General features: G+C 34.1%; 1 protein-coding gene across 2 annotated transcripts in view; it reads right to left on the reverse strand.

Annotated features, from left to right (window-relative positions):
• Positions 1–7389: 7389 nt before the first annotated feature.
• FSTL5 (follistatin like 5) overlaps positions 7390–17869 on the reverse strand; it is a 741602-nt gene continuing 731122 nt past the window's right edge. For both annotated transcript variants that reach the window (XM_027597352.2, XM_027597351.2), the window contains exon 16: positions 7390–9903. In XM_027597352.2, coding sequence (XP_027453153.2) covers positions 9201–9903 — 703 coding nt within the window. In that variant the 3' untranslated portion in view covers positions 7390–9200. The remainder of the gene's footprint in view (positions 9904–17869) is intronic.

Consider the following 17869-nt stretch of genomic DNA (forward strand, 5'->3'; position numbering starts at 1 on the left):
CACTGTGGTTTTTAATAGCATTTCTCTGATAGTTGATGAAGGTCAGTAGCTTTTCATGGGCTTACTGACCATATTTCTGTCTTGTTTGTTTGTTTTTGCAACTTTATTGAGATATAATTGACATATTACATTGTGTAAGTTTAAGGTGTGCAATGTAATGCGTTCATATACCTATACTTATAAAATATTTATCACAATAAGATTAGGTAACACATCCCACACCTCATATAATTACCATTTTTTGTTGTTGCTGCTATGGTAAGAACATTTAAGATCTACTCTCATAGAATGTTCAAGTATACAGTACAGGATTTTTAACTATAGTCACCATGTTGGACATTAGATCCTTGGAATTTATTCCTTTCATAACTGGAAGTTCGTACCCTTTGATCAACATCTCCTCATTTTACCCCATCCCCCCATGCAAGGACCTGGCAATAACTATATACTCTCTGCTTCTATGAATTCAGCTTTGTTTGTATTCTACATATATGTGAAATCATAGTGTTTTACTCTGACTTATTTCACTTAGCATAATGATCCAGTCCATCCATGTTGTGACAAATAACCGTGTTTTCTTCTTTTTATGATCCAGTAATTCCCCTATTATTCCATTGTGTGTGTGTGTGTATGTGTGTATCAGAGTTTCTTCATCCATTCATCCACTAATGGACACTTAAGGTTTTTCCATACCTTGTCTGCTGTAAATAATGCTGCAGTGTACTCTCTTCAAGATGGTGATTTCCTTCTCTTTGATAAATACCCAGAAGTGGAATTGCTCGATCATATTGTAGTTTTGTTTTAATATTTTGAGGAAACTCTAATTCTTTCTCAAAAATTAGTTGGCATACAATGTACCTTGTAAATTTTAAGTGGAGCTACCAATCTCCACTGAGTTATTTATAATCAAAATCTTTATTGATTGTAAGAGAGATCTTCAAGCTCAATTTCTTCACATTCTGTTTCAAATAACGTCAATTCTTTTGAGTACAATTTTGGAGCTATCTATTCTTATGGTCTGCTTCTCTTCCTGTGCAAAATATCTGGTTACTGCTCTGGAATTGGGAGTGAGAACAGTGACTCAATTTTCCCTGGGTGACACTATGCTGGTATTGTAGTCTTTGGTCTTTTTGAATTCCCTCTTTTCCTGAAACTTCAAATTGCAAGTAAGTTCAGGCAAAGTCTAGCAAAGCCAGGGTTTTCAGTTTGCCTAGACTGGGGTAGATTTTCTGCCCTATGAGTGGGGTGTTATGAACATCCAGATTTTGGTTCAACATGTTAGGTAATATCCATTTCACAATGCATAATTTAAGTCATATAGTAACTTTGTCCAACATGGTCAAGTGTTTAGTTTCAGCCAGTGGTAAACAAGAAACATTATTTAAATTAATTAAATAACTTTTTCTGGCAAAATATAACACGAATATACTCCAAAACCCAGCAGAAATTATTAGAGGTTCTACCAATACCACTGGGATTACAGGCTTAATACAAACAATGTGGCAGGACTCCTTATACTGTAACCTGGAACTTTTATGAGTAAAATTAATACCTTACACTATTACTAATAATGCTATTTTAAAAACTTTTATAATATAGTATTATTAACTTCTGCACTTAAATTTGCTTACCTTAGGTCTATAGCTGACTTTCCTTCATACCTTACTGAATATATGAATTCTATGCACCTTCCATAATCCTCTGAATTATATGAATTTCTCCTAGACTTAGACTATTAAGCATATCTTGACTTGGTTTTACAAGTTAAAAGAATATATAATAATAGTGGGTTTTATAGAAAAAAATCTAAGATTTAAAAATGGTAAATATTTTAGATAAATATAATATTGGGACTACTGATTTAATTCCCTTGTCCAAAATTCTCTTTAATTTTGTCTGGACATATTCTAAGAGAATTCAAACATATAATTTATAAATAACATACTTTAGCATTTCAAATATAATATGTGCATTTACTTATTTTTTAACTATAATTTTCTTTAATTAATATGATCTTTCTGGATGGTAATTGTTCAGATAATCATAACTAATAATATTAACAAAACTAAACACTGAGCTAACAATGGAAGGAGGTATAAGTTTTATGCACAATACATGAGTAAGAGCAATTAGAGGCAAATCATACCAGGTTGGATGTTGCAGAAAGTATAAATTCCTCAAACAATAAAGTGTAAATAAAATTGTAGTTGCTTCCAACAAGGAGTGGCATAATTTTGATTTCTTAAGTTAATCTTTTTTTAAGATTTTATTTATTTATTTGAGAGAGACAGAGAGAGGGAAAGCACAGAGGGAGAGTGAGAGGGAGAAGCAGACTCCCTTCTGAGCAGAGAGCCGGACATGGGGCTCGATCCCAGGACCCTGAGATCATGACCGAAGTGGAAGGCAGGCACTTAACTGACTGAGCCATCCAGGCTCCCCATAAGTTAATCTTGAAACAGAAATATAATCATCATCCCCCAATATACTGATATTTCTTTAAGATACCATAGAAGCAGAATCATTTATTTATTTTATGTAAGCATGCTTCTTGTGGCAAGGCTAATATATAAAGGACAATCTGGCTCTATAAATAACTAAAAGATGATATATATTAATTTAGAGCTTAATAATACATGAAAGGGATTAATCTTTAACATAAAAAAAATCATGTTTACATAAGCAATTACATTTGAGATGGCAAATGTTTAAAAGACATCATCTATCCAAATGTTCATTATGTCTATTAGCTCTAATACTTCAGAGAATTAAAGAATATTAAATAGAAAACAGTTGCCTGAATTTTGCTACAGTTAATTACCACAGTTTAATAACATTCAAGGCATACATTTTTACCATAATGATTTGAGATTCTCAAAAAGTTAAACACATATTCTATGGAGACCAAAATTAGTTTGAGTCCAATTAAAATAACAATTCAATTGTCTCACATATGTTTATTGACTGCCTAATACGGACCTGCTCTCATTTGGTTGCATCATGTGTATGTGTTGGACGGGGTTATACAGATAGTAAATAAATACACAATAAATTATATAGCATGTTAGGTGCTGATACAATTATGCAGTTGCGTATCAGTGAAGGTAGATGAGCATATTTTGGAACATGATTTCAAATTTTAAATAGAATAGTCAGGAAATCTCACTAGTAAACAACCATCTGAAGAAAGTAAAGAAATTGTTCTCGAGAATATCTGGAGAATGTGTATCATAGATGGAAGAAACAACATGTGTAAAATGCCAAGTCAGGAGTAGTCTTTCTATGGACTCTGACTTATAACCTCTTAAGTGATGGCAAAATGGTTATTTCTCTCTCTCTCTCTCTTTTTTCAAATGGATTGAGGATGTTTTGTGTACTATTTTATTTTTTTTAAGTTTTTATTTAAATTCCAGTTAGTTAACATACAGTGTTATATTAGTTTCAGGTGTACAATGTAGCGACTCAAAACTTCCATACAACACGGAGTGCTCATTACAAGTGCACTCCTTAATCCCCATCCCTGATTTAACCCATTCCCCCACCTATTTCCCCTCCGGTAACCACGTTTGTTCTCTATCATTAAGAGTCTGTTTCTTGGTTTCTCTCTCTCAATTTCTCTCTTTTTTTCCCTTTACTTATTTGTTTTGTTTCTTAAATTCAACCCATGAGTGAAATCATATGGTATTTGTCTCTGACTTATTTCACTTAGTATAATAATCTCTAGCTTATCCAATTAAATAATGGGCAGAAGATGTGAATAGACATTTTCCAAAGAAGACATACAGATGGCTAACAGACACGTAAAAAGATGCTAAACATCACTGATCATCAGGGAAATGCAAATCAAAGCTACAATTAGATTATCACCTCATATCTGTCAGAATGGCTCAAATCAACAACACAAGAAACAACAGGTATTGATGAGGATGTGAAGAAAGGGGAATCCTCTTGCATTGTTGGTGGGAATGCAAACTGGTGCAGCCATTCTGGAAAAGAGTATGGAGTTTCCTCGAAAGTTAAAAATAGAACTACCCTATGATCCAGCACTATTATGTATTTACCCAAAGAATACAAAAATACTAATTCAAAAGGATACATGCACCCTGATATTTGTAGCAGCATTATCTACAATAGCCAAATTATGGAAACAGCCCAAGTGTCCATCAGCTGATGAATGGATAAAGAAGTGGTGTGTGTACACACACACACACACACACACACACACACAATATTACTCAGCCATAAAAAAGAATGACATATATTATTTTCTTTATTAAATTTGTGTTTTTAATTGATTTTAAAACATACTAGTAGTTTTGAAAAAATATCAAGGAAGTGATATGTATATGTGTATATAAATGTATATATATGTGTGTGTATATACACACACAGATATTCATTTGTTAAACATTAATATTACATTATTCAGATCCTATACATATATATTCTTAATTTACTTGCTCTAATAGAGTTTCCAGAATCAAGTCCCATTACTATTTTGTTTCTTTGATATTCCTTACTTCTATGTAGTATATATTTTTAAATACTTTGACAATCAATCTTATCCTTCTAGATCTAACAGACCTTCTAAAATGGGATATGTCTGGATATTAAAATTTAATTCTCCAGTATTTCCAGATATGCTTCCATTTTTGCATATGCCCAATGAACACACACACACACACACACACACACACACACACACACACACAGTGAGCTGTCTAGTTGCTGCAATTTGTAAAACCCCATGGCACATGGCACAGTTGCACCAAAATGAAATCATATAATATTTCTGTCAATAATCAAATTTTTTAAAATTATTCAAAATTAATATGCTATATGCTAATATAATATATTTAATCTGTATATTTACTTTTGCTCTATTTATATTATTTCCCTCAAGAACAATTAATGTATCAAAAGGACATTTATTGATGTAGAGAAAGTCATGAATTATATTCACAAGCTCAAATGTTGAATGCTTTGCTATTCTTTGCTAATTATTCTGACCATAGTACAGCACTTGAATTAGGAGCAAAACTCGTTTGAAAGTAGGTGGGTAAGCTGAGGCACAGTAAAGTAATTCAGGGATGATTTATGTCTAATAGCTATATGTTTTCATGTATATTGAGTCCCTATCTTGATTATCATGAGACTTTTCTCTTGGACTTTGTAACACTGGACAAGTATTTAGATCCAGGTTTAAAAGAACATTGTGATTTTCTTTGGAAGTGCAAAAATAATTTATACACATGAATAACAGTCATTTTTAATTGAAGTAATAGTATATTCTTTTGATACTAAAACAATTTTGATTCTTTTAAAAGTGGTGAAATGTGGGTGCCTGGGTGGCTCAGTCGTTAAGTGTCTGCCTTCAGCTCAGGTCATGATCTTAGGGTCCTGGGATCGAGTCCCACATCCGGCTCCCTGCTCTGCGGGAAGCCTGCTTCTCCCTCTCCCATTCCCCCTGCTTGTGTTCCCTCTCTCACTGTCTCTCTCTCTCTGTTGAAAAATAAATAAAATCTTAAAAAAAAAAAGTGGTGAAATGTGTATTTGCAGACAGTCTTCAAAACATTTATCAAATACCAAAACAGAATATGTTTGGTAGTTTAGTATGTTCTTTCTCAATTTCAGCCAAATTATACTACATACAAAATTTAATCATGTATCTAAACACGAATCTCCAAACATTGAGAATTTTATCATTACTAAACTCTAGAATAAAAGAACAATTAAAACTTTTCTGATTCATCAAGTGTGCCTGTAAATCACTGTAAAATAGCTGTGGTGTATTCATTAAATACCACTGAGACAGGTACATTTTGCTGATAAATATTATTGAAAAGCTAAGTGCTTTTCCAATTACTAAAAGGACTAGATAATTTATTAAATGCAACAAACAGACAAACAAATAAAAACATGCTCAGATGGTCTGGTAAGACTTAGTCTTCTGGGAAGATGGGAAAAGTTACCATGACTTAAGACTGCAAACAAGAACTTCTACTTCATGACTTTCAGAATACATTTCTGTGTATGAAATTTCCCAGGAGAAGTAAATGATATTAGAGGGGTTTTGGAAGGAAAGTGAAGATCGGCTTTTGATGAGGTGTTATTTTTGTTCTCTTTTTCCATTCATACAGGAACACATAAATGGTAGATAGATGAACAAGTGACATTAGAAGTAGCTCTGATGGCTTTTTAAGGTGGTGACATTGGGTTGTCCATTTTCATCTTGTATTGATTTCCATGATAGCAGTATTCTTAAAATTTTTTCACCTTAAAATTTACATAATATGATGTCAGCTATGATCATATTGTTTCATCCTGTAAAATCTTCACTAGTGAATGTAAAATCCAGTCAAATTAACTTATTTCTCAAAAGAAAATCCCGTGAAGAAGTTTTGAGTGGGCGTCTGAAAAGTGATAAAGTCTAAATTGCACTTTTTAAAAAGTATTTCAACTTTACATAGATACAATTAAACAGAAGGCTGTTGGTTTGCCACACGTGATGACGCTTCTCTGGGAGTGTATTCCATTGCCCAATATTTTCATTTAATTTGTCTTTTATCTAAATTCTTATTATCTGACCCAAATCTGTTTCTCCTTCATGGTTTTCCTATGTCTATCAATGATGTCTTATATGAGACTGCTCATGTTTGTCTCGTTTATTACATCTCATATTTATTCAGTTGCATTTCATGTCTGGTTCCTTAATATGCCCTGTTTCATAATATATACTTTTGATTTAATTGTCTTGTATTAAGACCTTTTCTCATTCCAATGCCTTGCCTCACTATTGTTTCACTCTTGTCCCTGCTTATAACAAATCTACTATTTGATGTTAGAAGTTTTTTTGTTTGTTTGTTTTTGTTTTTTGCAGTTACCTCATAATTTCATCCTGGTTTTTCTTTTCTTCTTCTTTTTTTTTAAGATTTTATTTAAGACACAGAAAGAGAAAGAGTACAAGCAGGGAGAGGCAGAGGAAGGGGCAGAGGGAGAGAGAGAAGCAGAATCCCTGCTGAATATGGAGTCCTAGGCAGGGCTTGATCCCAGGACCCTGAGATCATGACTTGAGCCGGTCAGACCCTTACCAACTGAGCCACCCAGGTGCCCCATCCTGGTTTTTCTAAACTTTCAGTTTTTACACATACCCACATTATTGATGAGATCATTATTTGCAATACAATTTATAGTTTATATAAAAAGACAAACAAAATGCCTTTCCTTGATTGATCTCACTTGACTTGGCCTTTACCCCATCAGATCAACTTTCAAAATAATGCAGAACACCAGACTATGTTGGAAGAACTGGGAGGAAAGACAAAACCAAACATCAGTATGCACGTTAAAACATTGACTGGACTCTCAAGGGTTAAAATTTAAGAGGTTTATTCTCCTTTTATCAAGCAGTGTCTACAGACAGAGCATCCATATGGTGTAAGCTACCAAAGAAGGATGTATGAGACGGACTTACATTAAATCATTAGACACTTTATATGGTTCATGGTCACAAGGGAGAAAACTGCTAAAAAGGAAAGCAGGTTAAGTAGAAACATAAGCTGATTTTTGTTGTTTATTAAATCTACCTCCAATAATGTTTCCTTAAGCTAAGAAGAAATCTACTGTATCACACAGCTCAGGATGCTATATATACATAAGATATTACACACTATAAAATTTCAGGTTTCTAAGCAGTTTTATACAATTTAAACTTGAGTAAAATTTGTATTTAAAAAAGACCTTCTTGGATTACCTTCAGTAAATGGAGGTCATTTCAATAGCCCATTAGCATTTTTAGCAACAATTAAAAAAAATAAGTAAAAAGATTCTCCAAACATGTAAGTTATTACTTTAAGCCTAGATAATTATCTGCTTATTTCAATAAACCAACTCTCTAGTTTTAATCCAATTTTACTAGCCTTTTATTTGCCCTTTAAAAAAAAGAAGCAGTAATTTTTACTTCTATACAGTGTCTCAAATAAGAGAATTAGTTAGGTTTCAAACCACAGCACACAGTTAATGAGAGGGTCATTTAAGGATTATGGAGGAGTTGAACAGAAGTCATTTAGGAAAGTTCTTAAGAAATGAAGTTCTTTGATGTGTTATATTTAAATTGCCAAGGCAAGAGTAAAGTATGTCTTAACTCACCACTGTGGAGTTATCCCTTATTCCCAGTTTCTGCTACTAATTCTCCTAAACAACTAATACTCATCAGTTCTCTAGCCAGTATTTTCTCTCTGGTGTTAATTTCCCTATATGTGGTTTACTCTAAGCAGACACGAATGATATTTCTTTTTTTTAAAACTGAATGTTCCTGCTGATTCAACACTGGACTACATGAAAAGAAAGAAATTTGTTCTGCTAATAATAAACATTTGTAAGCAGCTGACATCTGAGACAAACTTGCATTAAAAATACAATGCACTCCAATGATTAAAAGCAAAATGAGTAGAGAATACATTGCAAACATTTTTCCATAATTATTTTCCTCCCTTCCTCCCCATTTTCCATAGCATGCTGCAAACCATACAGTTAAGTATCAAATAGAGTTTGTCACCTGTATACAACCTAGGGCCAACTTATGCCTTCAAATGACATTTCTTTGAGGTTTAAACCAATGCTAAAGACAGGATTTGGTGCAAGAGATGTTAAACTTTTCTAATGACAAAAGATTTAGAGTTATGAGGGTGTTCAGTATGCAGCGTGTAGCGTACCTTTTCCTCTTGTGACATTCCCTTCAAGGCACAAAAGATTATAAACAGTGGATGGGACAGAATATTTTGAAGTAAGAATTTTAAAGTTCCACAACACTTTTTTATTTCTAGTTTAAGCATACCAAAAGACAGAGGAAAAAATAAGAGATAAGCCACCCCCAAAATGAAATGGTGCTTAAAGTCTTCTGAAATTCCCTGCAGTTATTTTTTATGTATTTAAATTTCTATTTTTTTGGCTTAAAATGCATTATAGATTTGATTCCTGTGATTGATGTAGTTTCTTAATTAATGTTGTGTTAAATATTTCTAATCAACCAATATTACTAATTGTGTGTATCTTTGCAAAAAAAAATCTATTTTATTTGGGCCAACCAAATAACTTGTGCTCGACTAGGGTATAATCTTGAAAAGTTAAGCTGTAAATTTAAACAATGGATTAAGTGCAATGTACTGGAAAACTCTTCATTCAATAATAATCTAATAGGGCTCCTAGGCATCCCCAACCCAAATGACTGTATTTCCTTTCTCAACTTCAGTGATCTCACAGTTTAACTTATTGAGTCGTCCATCTAGTATAAAGAGAGAATCCTTGGAAGGTGTCATCAGGTATTGACCAAACAAGCCACTGTCCTGGATTTGCCTGTTCTTCTGGTTCCAAGGCCATTCTTCTGCCTTGAGTGGTTCCTTAAGACTCTTTATCATCTTAACCTTCCCAGAGGAGAGCTCCACAAAGAGCACATCGGTCTGTGTGCTTGAGCTACCATAGATGTTGTATTGGTGGGCTTCAGTAAAGGATGGCTGAAATGCCAGATCAGATATGTGCAGATTTGTGTGAATATCAAAAGCCTCCTGGATTTCTCCTCGGATGGTAATGTACTGGACCCTTACAAGGCCTTTCACATCATTAATGCTGACAAGATAGTGTCCATCTGGAGAGACATATGGAGTGCCTGTCACATCACTATTGAATCCAATGACCGAGTCGGTTACACCATCCACCATGAGCTGTGGTGGAATTGCCCCAGTGCTGTCAGGTTTGCAGCCAATGAAGTAATATCCTCCCAAGTGTGTGTATGCCAATGACTGAGGAATGCACTTATAGTCCATCAAGTTAATCGTCTTGATGTATGACATGGTTTCAAGATCAATTTTTTGTAGTGCAGCTTCATCTTTATGAAGAATAAATCCAAACCTGAAAAGATGAAAACCAAAGTTAGACAGGAAACTATAGAGTGGTTCCCATATGAAAACATATTGTGGGCAGGTGGAAAAGGCCGTCACTAATCTAGGCCTTAATTGTCAGGCTATGCTGCAATTTGTGTCATCATCATTTTGGATTAAACCTTAAATTGTGCTCCTTTCTTCTCCTTTCTCTAGGTCATTCTTACATTACAGCCAACAATTGTAACTCATGGTGTAGAAAACAAAATAATTAAAAGCAATACATCTAGGTAACTGGAACAACAGATTTTACTTTTACCATACATAAAAATGTAAACATTATTTTGTATGTCTCGAATCCTTCTGATATTGAATAAGCTTGGTTTACTGCTACTAACGTCAACAACAACAACAAAAGACTTGAATATATATCTATTTTACTTGTTTCATTTACTTCTTATTTTGTCTTATGACCATCAGAAAAGTCTGACACTCATTGCTACTTAGAAAATTAACCACATCTTTCTCATTTTAATCTGTCTTTTAGGACTACCTTAATAAATGCAGTTGTTTCTTTTGTTTGCTTGTTTGTTTTGGAGTTTTTTTGTATGGAACTATTAAACTTCTATTTATTAAATTTTAAGATTACCTTGATTAACTACTTTTATGATTTTAACACTTATTTTATTACAAGTTTTACATAGACGTTACATTTTTCAACCTTGCCATGCTTATATTATCATTTTTAGTGCATTATATTGGTTATCTTATATTGAACAACAATGAACCTTAAAGATTTATGATGTTTTCTGTTAAAGTTATTTTATTTTATTTTTTAAAAGATTTTATTTATTTACTTGACAGAGAGAGAGAGACAAAGCGAGAGAAGGAACACAAGCAGGGGGAGTGGGACAAGGAGAAGCAGGCTTCCAGCTGAGTAGGGAGCCCAATGCGGGGCTCGATCCCAGGACCCTGGGATCATGACCTGAGCTGAAGGCAGATATTTAACGACTGAGCCACCCAGGCGCCCCTGTTAAAGTTATTTTAAAAGTAAATATTTCTTATTTGTTTTGGTGGTCTCTTTAATTACTTCTGTGCTTTTCAAAGCATTTGTCCTGAATACTAGCTGCAAATTATTATAAGTCCCTGTGGCAAGTATAAATATATTTAGAAACTATGACTTATAACACCAGTGGGCTCTTAGCAAAAATAAGTAAGTTAGATAAGATAAAATGAGATGGAAACTAGTACACAAAATTATATCCAAAATGGATACTGGCCAATAAAATTTTGAAGGACTCTTACTTTTGTTTTTGTTAATAGTATCGATTAAAACACAACCTAGTGTTTTCAAAGGCTCCATGAATATATATTTAAAAAAAGGAGTCTATTGTTATATTGAATGTGCTCATAAATGAAAAAAAATAAAAATAAGATGACTTGTGGCACAGTAAAACAAAAACTCTGAAGATAGCCAATTATGTTATTGTCACCTGTGCAATTCATTTTCAATGTATTAATTCTTACACAAAATTGTATTTATGTAAAAAATGACCATTTCCACACATAATACATAAATATAGTGCATTCAGGGTAACAGCTCCTTAAAATTTCAAATATAAGCATATAGCAAGCCCAAAAAATAAACTCATCTTTAATATTATAGAAAAGATAAGATGAATGTTCTCAAAAAATCAGTCTTTGTGTTGTAACTGTGGAAGGCAGCAGGTGCATCAGCACAAATATTTTCCTGAAATAGATGTAAAGTTGTAACTTCTATGTTATTATATTACACATAGTTGGGAAACCATGTTATAATTTTAGCTATCTTTGAACATTTGTGAAGAGACTATTTATTTGTTGTATTTAGAGAGATTACAACTATACAAAAGAAAAACTACAATGTATACCTACTCTTTTAAAAAAAGGTTTTAAATATTTATTGAACAAATAAATATTTATTGAGGCACTGGGAATATATTGTAGATCAACATAACTCTCCCTGCTTTCAATGAGCTTAGGAACTTTAGTAATAAAAATGGAAAACTTAGTGATTAATGCTTAATTATAGCATCCTGTTATACTATTACTTAACTTAGTAATTATTGCTTTTTCTATTTACATGAGATGGAATAAAGTAATCATTTTGAAAATAATATTTCTGGTGTATTTCAGAATGACATTCTCCATTTCTGGCTTATTTCCTCGGTTTTTCTCTTTTCCGGTGTCCTTAATACCTGTGTTTGTGTAATTTCAGTAAACGCAGCTCCCATCATACTTATTTAGGATAAAATTTTTGCTTTGATTATAATAGTATGAAGAAGCATTCATATAAGTGTTTCTATTAAAATATTAATGCCTAGCATAGGTTTTAAATACTATCTGAATATTAAAGCATACAAAAAAAACAAAACAAAACCCTCAAACCAAAAACTGAGTTCCATTATTTTTTGTCAACTTCAAAAATATCATAAAATCCTAAATATCACTATCCACTCTCATACTTGTCTTAATAAATAATTAACTCTAATTACTGTAAAGGGATATTTTTCTATTAATGGACAATCATTAAAGATATGTAAGTGTGTATATGACTGTATCTGGTATTATTTATGAAATTTTGAAAAATGATGGAAGATACTGTCTTTTTATGTTATGCATTGTACATGTTCCCAGAGACAAAAGCAGAAATATGCACATTTAATAAAAGCAATAAGCCAATCAAGTTTTGGCATTTCAGCTCCTCTCTTAACCTTGAGTCTTCCAGTCCCTTTGGGCAATGTTTTTTGAATGCTAATGAAGAAGAATGTGACAAACTCTAAATACTCATGAACTATTTTAACTCTAATACTAAAGAATGCACTCAAGTTTTCTGTAATACAATCGAGCCTCTTTTGAAGGTAATTAAAATTTTAAGAAAGGGTCTGGTTAAAAATGCAAAAGCTCCATGTGGGGCGATAAAATCACATCTATTTTGGCATCCATGCTGCGTGCTCCTTTAGGACTAGAGATCTAGCTACATAAGCAGATGCACGAGAATGCCTTCAATTTTTCACTACTGATTTATTGGGTAGGAAGTAGTGTCTCTAATTCAAAATTTCCCCCAGTACAGATTGATATTCAAAAATCTCCCACTGTTCATTAGTCTGTGATTAATATTTACGAGGCTCTCAACTTTCATGCTTCCTTAGTATAATAAAATCCTGCCCCGGACTAGGCCTAACATAGTTTGTCTAATATTTGTCAGAATATGTGTAGGAAGTTGCAGACTGTAAGAAATGAGAGTTAAAACTTACTCTTGGAATCACTTCTTTTACTAGGAAATTAATAAGGTAGGAAAGTGTGACCTCTCCATATGGTATTGTGTGGATTTGTTGTTGGATTTGTTGAGGAGAATCAGAGCAATGTTTTTCATTCACAAATTATTTTATTTTTCTGAAGTGTAATCGATTTAGTTCATTATGGAAGTTTTTAAGATGTTCAACTTTAATTACTGCTTTTGTACTTTAAGCAGTACAAAGTGAGGTCCTGAAGTGATTCACACAAGGGAAGTTGTTTATGAAGTAAAGGTTTTCAACCTAGGCCGATTTAGTTTCATGATCCCGTTTTTCAATATAATAGGTGACCTTATGTAAAGTCCTTGACTTCCATGACTTTCAATTCCTTTGTTAGAAGGAAGAGAACAAGAGCACTACCTTGCTTGGAGGATAGAAGTTAAATGTGTGTTTGTTACCAGGCAAACAGTAAATTCTCAATAAACAGACCTTGCTTATGCTTTATACCTTAAGGAACATCATTTTCCCATTATGAATCCAATATGATATTTCCTAGGGGACAGCAGATTATTACAATTCGTAAATGGGAAGAACAAAAAACAAATTATCAATTTTTCTGTATAGCCACTATTCCTAGTTTTTTAAATAAGCACATCATGTTACTCAAATGTGGCAGGACTTTTCCCCTTGTGAATGCAGCAGATATCACACTTGTAATGGAAATTTACATTTTTATTTTGCTTTCACTTCTGCCATCAGGATCTACGGGGGGTACACCCCTTACCCAATCACCAAATCTCTCACATTGTTAGGAATGAAGGCAGTCTAGCTCACTCCATCTTCTTTAGAGGTGCCGTTTCAGTTCTCACTGAGGGCATGGGGCAGTGAGCCATGGTGTGCTGGGTGATTTGGACCTCTGCACAGATGATGGGATTTGAAATAGATACCTGTTTTACTCAAGAATTTTCACTAAAAGTAACAGAAAATTTTGAGGCAGACTTTAGGACATGGATATCTAAAGACATGGAGAATTGCAGTCACAGTTTATATCATGGCGATTCAAGAGACTTGCAAAGGAAGTTATTTGGCAAAGAGGAGGAAAGAACAGGTATTTAGAGAGAAACATGGTTGAAATACCATGAAGTCTAATAAAGAGCTGCGCAAAGACTTCCATAACCCATAAGACCAGGCTGCATTTCTTGCATCTGACTAATGGTTGATTTCCCCATATCTCTTGCTCAGTTCCCAAATAGGTCTGGTCACAGAGATTCTTACAGAGCAATTCCCCAGTTATTGTCACCTCATAGCATCTGCCATGTTATTCCATCCAGACTCTGCTTTCTGAGATGCTACTGAAGGAATCCCATAATGGCAATTAATAACCTGTATTAAAGCTAAGGTCAATGCCAAGAGTGTTAATACTCCAAAGCTGGGAATGAAAGAACCTCATAATATTTGCAGAATAACAATTATTTTATCTCCTGAGTCTTAATATAGTACCACCCTTCCCCAGAGTCTTCATAGATTCTCACCTGAACAGCTGTCTTTACTGATGACTTTCAGTATTTAACCACTGAGATCAGCCCCCATACTACCAGCTGGGAAGTGTCCCTGAGGCTCCCTCTCCATCCCTACATGATCTCTTTGCTCACACCCTCTCTTCTACACCTCCCCAAATTTTAAAACAAGCATTTCATGTATATCAGTGGATGCAAGTGGGAAGTAGTAAGTGTAGACTGGGTGTATTTGCCATCAGATGCTCTACCACTGAGCTACTCCCCCCACAGATTGGGTGTGTTTGAACATGGGATTAGTCAGACACTCTAACCTGTAATAAAAACAGCATTGCTGTAACTGGATGGGGAGATGAACCATGAGAGACTATGGACTCTGAGAAACAAACAGAGGGTTCTGGAGGGGAGGGGGTGGGGGGGATGAGTTAGCCTGGTGATGGGTATTAAAGAGGGCACGTTCTGCATGGAGCACTGGGTGTTATACACCAACAATGAATCATGGAACACTACATCAAAAACTAATGATGTAATGTATGGTGATTAACATAACATAATAAAAAATAAATAAGTAAAACAAAATAAAACAAAAGCATTTTCCAAAACTTTTGTGATGTCTCAATAATAGAAACTATGTTTTTTGAAATAAAATTCCAGAACAGAGTAACTTCAACATCTCTAGGGATTAGTTGTATTGGAATTTTACTTGTGAAAATCAACATCCCAAACTTATGATCAAGTACTTAGTGCTTCATAATAATAGTGGGCAAGATTATTAAGACCTTGTTTTTCTAACTGGATTATAAGTATTTGTTTTTCCAGTTGGAAGGTAAGAGATGCTTAACAGAAAAGAAACTAAAATTATAACCTCCTCACCATATAATTAATATATAAACTCACACATAGAATGTGCTGTTGAAATGACATCTTGCATTGTGTTACAGCTGACAGAGGGTTTTCATGGACGCAAAGCATAAATCTAACACAAGCCATCATTTACTAGTTTATGAATTCCTTTATAGTTAGTTGTTTTCTATTATCCCAGACTGACCCTTGTAAGAAAAGATTGAATGCTGTTCTTACACAAGTATCAGAGGATTTAGTTTTTCTCTGAACTTCACATAAATAGCTCAGTAAAACATACCTGTTCATAAACAGTGGTCACATTCATATTGGGAGATGGGAGGCACAGAGAAATAGAATTGACACATTTAGTAAAGATTTACAACCAGAGCAAGGACAGTTTCTGAATAGACCTAATGCTTAGATGTGTTTGAGAGATGATACTACTTTGAAGTTTTCTGTTTTCAAAATGTAGTTTGGAAAAGCTAAAATGAGCCACAGGATACCTCCTACTTGTCTTTTATAAGTATATTATAGAAATTCTATATTAAAGATTTTAACATTACTTCCCCTACTTTCAGTTTTAGAAATTTTTTCTTTAAAAGATAGAATGTGTTTCTGAATACTAAATTTTCTGTTTTCCTCCTTCTCTGGTATCCTATTGTTCGGATCTGTAGGCTGTTTGATTCTTCTAGGCGAAATTGAAACATAAATGCATAATTTCATTATAGGATATACAGGATGTCTAATTGTTTGACAGAATTAATACAGTATTAAAGGTATAGCACTTCTAGTGGCCAGGACATACAGAAAAAAACATATTTATTAAGAATTCTGTGCACACCATATATACTGCAGACCATATTTCAAAAACCAAAGTCCTCCACCTTTTTTTGAAGAGCTTAAAAGCTTAGAGGAAAAAAAAAAAAAAAACAACCTGACAACTATGCTTTCAGATGGCATTTTAAAAGATTGGTTGCTCTTCTTAACTTGGTTTTGGAAAAACACATGAAAATCTGAAAATAGGAGCCCCTTAAATCTTACCCATTTTTTCTGATTTGGATGTGTTTTATGCAGGAGTTGACAAATGGAGCAGGGATGAAATCGTGGAAATGGAGATAGTAATTAGAAGAATGGGAAATAATTTGTGAGCACAAAGGTAGAAATACAAAAGGAAGGTAAAACAAGGCAAGACCAAAATCTGTGAATCAAAAAACCACTCCCAAAATGTCCATTGCATACCTGCAAGACAGAAATGATGGGTGAAAAAAAATTCAGTAAGGAACTAGGTCTGTCATGAGTTGGGTTCTAGACACCATGTGATCAGATTCAGTATTATTCGCAAGCTGCTATGTTCAGTACACTTTGTACAACCTTATGAAGGAAATAGAGAGGAAATACATGGCTCCTATCCTTAAGGTAATTATAGTCAAGCAGTGGGGTGCTTATAATTGGGTACCCTGACTTTCAAAAAGTGTTTAGGGAGCCTCTTCAAAGATGAGAGAAGGGATGGGTGTAGCTATGTCCCTGTTTCAGTTACTAATTTACATTTCGGTTATGCTAGGCTTCCATGTGAAGAGAGAGTTTATATTAGTCTGGATCCCAGAAGGAAAGGAATAAATTTCAATTAGAGTAAGTCAAGGAGGGTGCAATAAAGAGACTGTTTACAGTAAAACAGAAATTGGTCACAAGGGATAGTGCAGTAATATGGGGAGAGTATCAATGAGGCTGTTGTCACTGTTCTATCTGGGTAGGAGGGAGTTATGTGGAGAGGTGTGTCTTGTGATGTTCTGTCACCTCTGATCTAAAGAAACAGCTGGTCACCTACAAAATAGCAGACATGGAGGGGGAGTGGGGGAATTGAGGGTGGGAAGGTAGGGGGGGAATATACACTCTGGTCTCATGCTCCTTCTTCGTGCAATCTCCAGTCAGGCTTTTCATTGGCCTAACCAACCAGAAGCCATATTAGCCAGCCTTCTGGGATAGAAAGCAGGTAGAGAAGGGTGGAGTGTATACCTGGGTATAGAAATGCCAGACAGCATCCACAGATTTCCTTGGCCAAAGAGTCTTGAAAAACTGAATTCTAGTGTATATACAGAGCTACATAGAGTGAGGGTTGTGACATTTATGTTTAGTTCCTAATTGGGATCATTGACAATTGATAAAGAAAAATTGTGTAACTTTCCAAGCTGGGAGAAGGCATTCTTGATTTTTTTCCCCCTGAAATAAATGCCTCTTTTGATAGCATTTTCTTACTTCTGGTAAAGTTTTAGAAAATGTCTCTTACCTTTAGTTACTGATAAAATATTTTTAGCAATTGTTATGTACTAAATGTTTGTGTCCCTGCCCGCCCCCACCAAATTCATGT

Source organism: Zalophus californianus, chromosome 2, assembly GCF_009762305.2.
Source record: "Zalophus californianus isolate mZalCal1 chromosome 2, mZalCal1.pri.v2, whole genome shotgun sequence".
Taxonomy (NCBI): Eukaryota; Metazoa; Chordata; class Mammalia; order Carnivora; family Otariidae; genus Zalophus; species Zalophus californianus.